The following is a 7084-nucleotide window of genomic DNA, read 5'->3' on the forward strand; positions in this document are numbered from 1 at the left end:
TGCAGCAGGCCCTTCCAGCAGGGCCCAGTGCTCAGAGAGACCCTCCTCGCCAGCCAGCCTGTGCTAAGGGCCACGCTCAGAGACTCCGAGGTGATTCTGAGGAAGGTGGCCTCTGGCCTTAACTTGGAGAACAGGGAAGTGCTATCTGCTCCTGCACCAGTGTGGACAGAACATGCAGGGGAAGAGCAGGAGAGCAGGCCTCCCGACACAGCTGTGCACACTCGGATGAGAATTCCTACCTGTGAGAGCGACACAGTGGCTTCCCCCTTTGCAGCGAATGACTCAGACCCTGTAGCTATCCTGAGCACTCAGTGGTGTGGAGGAAGCTAAAAGCAACTGAGGCAGGAGGGATAGCCTGCAGCCCTCAGCTCCACACTCTGCTCCCAGGAAGAATCTCCCATCAGTGTAGACACGGGCCCACTATTCTGCAGTACTGACCCTTCATCCCTAACCCAGAGAAGCAGAACATTGGATGATGTCTGCCTTCCTCCAATCCCCAGGACCTCCCCAAGCCCAGCAAGTCCTGTTTGTCCTAGAACCTGCAAAGCAATGCTGCGCTGGGATCCCTGTGGAGCCACCACAGGATGAAGCTGGCCTCCTTCCTCAGGAAGCCATGTCTACTCATCTCCCTGGGGCTCTCCCCACCTTCAGCCTGGGGTGGGGGGTAGGTCCCCCATCCTCCATACAGCGCCATGCTGGGGCCCCCATCCCCCATCCTTCATACAGTGCCACACTGGGCGTCCCCCATCCTTCCTACAGCGCTGTGCTGAAGCCGAGAGCCCTGAGAAGGTAACAGAGACATGGTGCTGAGCTGTGCGCCCCACCAGGCGCCCGAGCACGTCGGGGGCCCTGGCCCTCAGGACACCAGGGGAGTACACCCTTCCTGCATGTGCTGCAGGCATGCCATCCCTCTGTCTCTCCTTTCTGGGGGGACGGAAAGCAGCTCATGGGGTCCAAAGGGTCAATGGCCAAACCTCCAGAGAATGATTTCAGAGGAGGCCTTTGACCTGGCCAGCCGCCCATAATGTCTTGAGCAAGCTGGGCAGCCTGTGTCAGCGTGGCCGGCGGCCTCTCCTCATGAGGCCACAGTGGTAATGAGGGGAGCATTGCCTCACTCAGCTGTCCTGGGCTGGGAAAGCAGAGAACAGCTAAGGTACAGCAGCCCAGAGATGCCGCAACCACAGTGTCCCCACAGTGAGGTGAGACGCAGGGAGCGAGGGGCTTGCTACCCACAGTGGGCCTAACAGTCTCTCACCAGCTCTGGCCTGCCCTGCCAGGGTAGCCTAGAATGCTCCGGGGCTGCCTGGAGCCTCAAGTGGGTCGGCTGAGCCTATCAAAGTTCCTGTCATGACTTTTATCTAGAAGCCAGCCAAACACAAGTTGGCCATCCCCAGAGAATACCTGATAGAGCCTTCCACACAGGGGGCATAGGGACAGTGACGTCCTGCAGCCGGTGACAGCTTCCCAAGCAACTTGAGACATGTTATGTCCCTTGACCTCCCTACCCCTCTCTCACCTTCTGCCCTCATTGTTGTCTGTGTCTTCCCAAGTAAGTATCTCAGAACGCAGCTCCCTCCTCCTGCATCCAGCACCCTTGCCCTCAGCCCTGGCTCCCCACCGCCCCCACCCCTGCCAGACGCAGAATTAGGATTGGGCTAGGTGGCTGCGCAGGCAAGCACTTGTTGGGCACAGCCTCTGTCTGGACACTTAGCCGAGGTGCTTGCTCTCCTGCTGTGGCACAGCTCAAGGGGACGTGGTAGCCAACAGTCCTGTGAACGGAGCCCAAGCTCCTGGCCATTTGTCCGGCGTTCTGTAATGACGAGCAGTCAGGTAGCGTCTAATCACCTGAGGCTGGAGGCTCCTTTGGAGAAAGGCATGAGGCAGGGTTGGCTCACGTGCGGATGTTGTCACTGCAGCTGAGGACCTGTGCAGGCCACACTGAAGGCATGGACCTTACTTTGGAGGTGGCAGGGAGCCTTGGAGAGTTTGAAGGGCCAGAAAGTGTAATACAACCTAATGGATAAGCATGGTGGAAAAAGCAGCTCAGGATAAATGCCAAGAAAGCTAAGGTGCACACAAGAGCCCATGGGGAGAGGAGAGAGGTCCCAGTGAGGGTTGGCTAACCCCCAAAGACAGGACTGGCTGGAGCAGCCAAGATGAGCTAGCAAGGTCTTGTCAGCTATGCCCAGGGCCACAGCTTGGACTAAAGACACCCAGGGCAAGCCCTCCCACCCCAAGGCAGGCTCTGAGACCTCACTGAGTCTATTTCTCTGCAAAACCACATCAGGGCAGCCATAGAGCTGAGAGGTTGAAGCATACTCTGGAGCCAAGCAGCTGGGATGTGGTGCTCGTGGGGTTAGGACTCCCAGGAGCAGGACGGCCGTGCTCAGAAAGTACACCGCTTGGTCATCAGGCACGAGTCCATCTCCAGACAGTCAGCTCTACTCGCAGACCCCAAGGTCCAATGTTCAGGAAAGAGATGCAGTGGTGCTGCAGCAATGCACAGGCACACGCTCTCCCTCAGCTGAGAGCCGCAAGCCCCAAGATACTTCACAGAGGTACAACTTTCCACAGGTCAAGTGCTGTGCAGGGACGGAGCCAACAGGAGGCTGATGGGCAGGGCCTTTGTCTGGCAATGTGCAAGACAGCTGTATACCCAGACTTCCCTGGTGCCCACTCAGGAGCCCAGGTGGAAAGTAGAATTCCCGACAGGCAGGGCGGGTTTTGCAGGCCAGTTACTGGTAGGGCCCCAGGTCAGCACAGGTGGAACCAAACCTCTGGTCACAGGGACTCAGGCCTCAGACAGGCTTGATATACCCTGTGCCATGCACCCCAGCTGCAGAGTAGGAGCTGGGACCCCCTGCCCTGGAGGCCTGCTACCTCCTTTCCTCCTACAGGGAGGACTCTCAGAGAGAGGCCAGGAGCAGAAACCAAGGACCACAAAGTAGGGTGTCCTTCCTCCAACCAGACCTGCTTAGGAACAGTTCAGGGGCTCCCAGCTCTGGGGCCAGTTCGAAGCCACTTTGGTCTTGAGTCATGAGGCGCTCCACTTGGCCACCATGGACTAGGCTAGTTCCTTCCCGGGCCTTTGCCTGTTCCAGGGGGGCAGCAAGGGGAGCTAGCACAAAGCCCTTTCTGCAGTGATGCCTTCTGGGAGCCTTAGAAGGGAAAGAGCCAAGTGACATGGCAGCTACTGGCGGGGAGAGAGGCCGGTGGGAGCATCTGTGCAGAGCAGAGGTAGCCTGGGTTTGGAGAGCCAGGCACAGCCAGCAGGAATGTTCAGGATCCCAGAAGACCCCTGAGTCGGATGGCAGAGCCTGGTCCCACTGGGGCTAGAGCAGAAACGGCCCTATTGAGTCTGCTGGTTCTAGATGTTTCAAAAAGTTTCCTCAGAAAGTTGGACATGGTATCACATGGCTGAAGCAGGAGGATTGCCATGGGTTTAAGGCCAGCCTGGAGTACAAAGCAAGACCCTGACTTCAAAGAGACAAAGAGAAAAAGAGGCACGTCACTCTCAGGGCAGCAAGTATCGAGAATACAGCTTGGGAAGCAGGGCCGAGGGCAGCTCACCCGCAGGCCACTTCCCTGGAGCCCGCGCAAGCACTCAGGCTCCATGCCCGTGGCACAGGAACTCAGCTGGCCAGTGTGGGGCTGCACTGACTTCCTCATCAGTGCCCATTCAGCGTGTTCCGGGTCCACGGGAGTCACAGGGTGGACACATCAACTCAGACCATGTACAAGGCCGCCCAGCTGCCTCATGCCAGGTGGCTGAGGCAAGGCTGTCAAGGCTGGCCAGCAGTGGCTTACCCGCAAGCCACCAGGTTCTGCTGCAAAACACTAGAGTGCGTGGCTGGACCTTTAACCCCTGCACGTAGGAGGCAGAGGCAGGTGGCTCTCTAGTTTCTAGGCCAAGCAGTTTATATAGTGAGTTCCAGGTAAACCAGGGCTACATAGTAGGTCCTGCCTAAGAAGGAAAAGAAAAAGAATAAAAATGTAACCCAGATAAACCAGAACCTGCCTGTCTGCCGGGCCAGGCTGCCAGGGAGCAAGATCTGTCTGGGTACTTTAGAGAGGTGAAGTGCTCTGTCTTAGAAGAGAAATTCGTTTTTATTGTTGAAGACTCAGAAGACAGAAAAGCTCAAACTTGTAGGTGGCCATCTACAAAGGCTAGGTGCACGTCACTACCTCACTGGCCGGCACCTACCTGTTACATCTGGGTTCTAGCAGCAGCAGCAATGGGATAATCAGTCGGACTGTGGTTCATGCAGGCGCCGGCAGGGCTGCTGCCAGGGTCCCTCCCCCCCCCATTCCCCTGTGCCTATGTGCAGCTCCCAGGCCCTGGCCGGTCTCTAGGGAGGCTGAGTGCTCAGAAGCACTCAGGAACACCACCCTTGTGCTCAGGCCCTGAGGACAGACAGGTGGCCGGGCTTGAATGGGAGCGGGGGCTACCTGCTCCATGCCCTTAGGAAATGGTAGCAGCAGGTCAGGGGGTTATTTTGTCTCCAGAGCCCAGACTTCTGTGTGCTGAGGGAGAGGCAGCCGAGGACCAGCTGGGAATATGTGGAGCCCGTGCCCACACAAACCTGTCACGCACCACAGTCAACCCAACAGTTGCTGCCTCCGGCTCAGGCTAGGTCACTGTGGAGGGCCTGCTGGCCTGTGTAGGCTTCTGCAAAGGAAAACAGACCGAGTCCCCCCAGTGTGGCATGGCCAGCTCTGGGCACGCACCCTTTCCTGTTTTCCTAATCTACGCGTCCTCTGCTTCTTGCCTATAGAGTGCCCAGAACCTCCGGGAGCCAGCTGTTCCCAAAAGGCTGACCAGAGCCCTGTCTCCATGCAAAGGGCCTTTGCTGTCCAAGGGCTAAAGATGGAACCTCAGCCAAAAGCCACACACTTCAGACCCAGCAAGTCTCATCCAGTGAAACCTACAAACTGCCAGCAGCAGCGGCTCCCTCGGATCCGGATCCGCAACTACAACCTCAAGGACTAAAAGCCCTTCTCCTGCAGGGGGCTCAGAGGGCGTTCACCTTGGTGTTTCGGAGCCCACAGGTGGGCTGTGGGCACAGGCCAGGCCCCCGGATGATGGCCTTCCTGATGCTGCCAAGCCATTAAAACCCTTGGCCTAGGTTGTCTGTCTTGTCCTACTTGGGAAATGCTGAACCAACTTGCACACTAGAGCCTGGGCTGAGCTCTGCTGCCCGCCTAGGTCATCACTTCCAGCCACTGGTGGGGAAACGGTGCGGCCACCTCCAAAGCGGGTATGTCTCCCAGAGCATTGTGAGAGAGGTCCTCCCAGGAGCAGGAGCCTGGCCGGGGAAGCCCCTCTCAGCCTCAGGCCCACAGGAACTTATCCATATGCCCTTCTGAAAACCTCATGCCACCTGCCTTGGCACTGGTCAAGTCAAGCATTTGAGGTGTCCTGGGACCTGTTATCACTGCCTGACCATTTCCTGCCCACAGCAGAATTAAAGATGGCCCTGGCCTCAGCTGTGGGGGTGGAGGCACTTCTCAGGCCCAGACTGCTGTGTCCCTAACTAATCATGTGACTTCTGCAGATTCACTTTGCATCTGTGTAAAAGACTGACAGCGATTCCTCGCTGGCTGGCTCCCAGGTGTGGCCCAGACAAACATCAAAGGAAAGCCACACTCAGGAATATGGGCTCGTATGCCAGGTGAGAACTCAGGCCTAGGCAGCAACCTCTGCGGCTCACTCTTGGCTGTGTGTTTGTAGTAGGTGCACACACAGAACCATGGGGTACCTTCACAGTCGGCCGCCCAGGAACTGTGTCAGGGGCCAGCAGGGCCAACGGCAATGCTCTGTTGGTGAGGCCAGGTGACAGGTCACCCTGCAGCCTCCATTGAACAGATGAGCAGAGATGTCTGCTCTGACCTCAGTATCCTCTTCCGTGGACAGGCCCGGACTCTGCCCTCGAGCCTGGCATCCTGAGTCACAGCCCTTGCACCTGAGTCCCTCACAGCTCCAGAGGCAGAGCTCTGCTGACCACCCATGGCTGACCGGCAATGGCCAGTGAGAAGGCAAGCATGGCATATTTGAAGGCACCAGGCGGGGGGGGGGGGGGGTTGGACAGCTCTAGCTGGCACATGCACAAGCCTTTTGAAAACCTCTCCCAGGGCTGGGCCTGAAGCCCACAGCGAACACCAAAGTGAAGGCCCTCAAATGGGGACAGAGCAGGTGTGGGACCTGGGTTCTGCACCCTCCACCTCCACAGAACACACATTACAGCAAAAGAAGCCAACAGCAGGGCACAGAACGGCCCCTAGAGACATGGGGGCAAGCCCGTGTGCGGGTAGATGCCATTGTAGGCTGTCCTTCAGGGTCCCTGCTCAGCCACCTTTCACAGCCGGATGACAGCCAAGTCAGGGAAGCTGGAAGACAAGGTTGACACCCAGCATCTGAGGCTCTGGCAACCTTTTGTATCTAGGCTTTTTGAGGCGCCAAACTATAGAGGCAGTCAAGGACCACTGACACCCCGTCCACCCAGCAAGGCCATTGCCCCATTAGAAGGTGTCGCCTTGGTGGCTTGGGCCTAAAGTGTAAGAGCAGCAGGGAAGAAAGCAACCTCCCCGGGCACTCAAGGGGCCCAACCGTGAGTCGTCAGTCTTTTTTTTTGGTTGGTGGGTTTTGTCATCTCCCGTCCCCAAATTCGATAACCCTTTCAAAAGAATTTAAAGGGAGGAAAAGGGTCCCGGAAGCTAGCATCTCGTGAGGCGCGCAGCAGCTCCTTTGTTCCCACCATGCGGGGGAGGGGTGGTATCCCGCTCGCCAGATGGCCGCGCCTTGGACACTGCGCGGACTCCGGAGACCGCGGCACGCGCCCGTCAGTGTTCCCGATTCTGCCCACTGCTCCCGCTCCTGCCCGCACCCTGGTCTCCAAGGCGGCCGAAGAGAAGGTGGGTGTCCGAGAAAGACGGCCAGCGATGACCGGTAGTAACCCCACCGGAGGCGCCCTCCGCCAGGGTCAACGACCGCGCTTGCGCGGGGGCCCGCGAAGCGCCTCGCCGCTGTTGCCGGCCCATCACCCTATTGCCTAGCAACGCCCACCCGCGCGCCGCCATTGGGCCG

At 58.2% G+C, this 7084-nt stretch overlaps 1 protein-coding gene across 2 annotated transcripts in view; it reads left to right on the forward strand.

Annotated features, from left to right (window-relative positions):
• The window catches only part of Ccdc57 (coiled-coil domain containing 57), a 108836-nt gene extending 103710 nt beyond the window's left edge, over positions 1-5126 (forward strand). For both annotated transcript variants that reach the window (XM_060386225.1, XM_021637431.2), the window contains exon 19: positions 4776-5126. In XM_060386225.1, coding sequence (XP_060242208.1) covers positions 4776-4990 — 215 coding nt within the window. In that variant the 3' untranslated portion in view covers positions 4991-5126. The remainder of the gene's footprint in view (positions 1-4775) is intronic.
• Positions 5127-7084: the final 1958 nt, after the last annotated feature.

This window comes from Meriones unguiculatus, chromosome 7, assembly GCF_030254825.1.
Source record: "Meriones unguiculatus strain TT.TT164.6M chromosome 7, Bangor_MerUng_6.1, whole genome shotgun sequence".
Lineage (NCBI taxonomy): Eukaryota > Metazoa > Chordata > Mammalia > Rodentia > Muridae > Meriones > Meriones unguiculatus.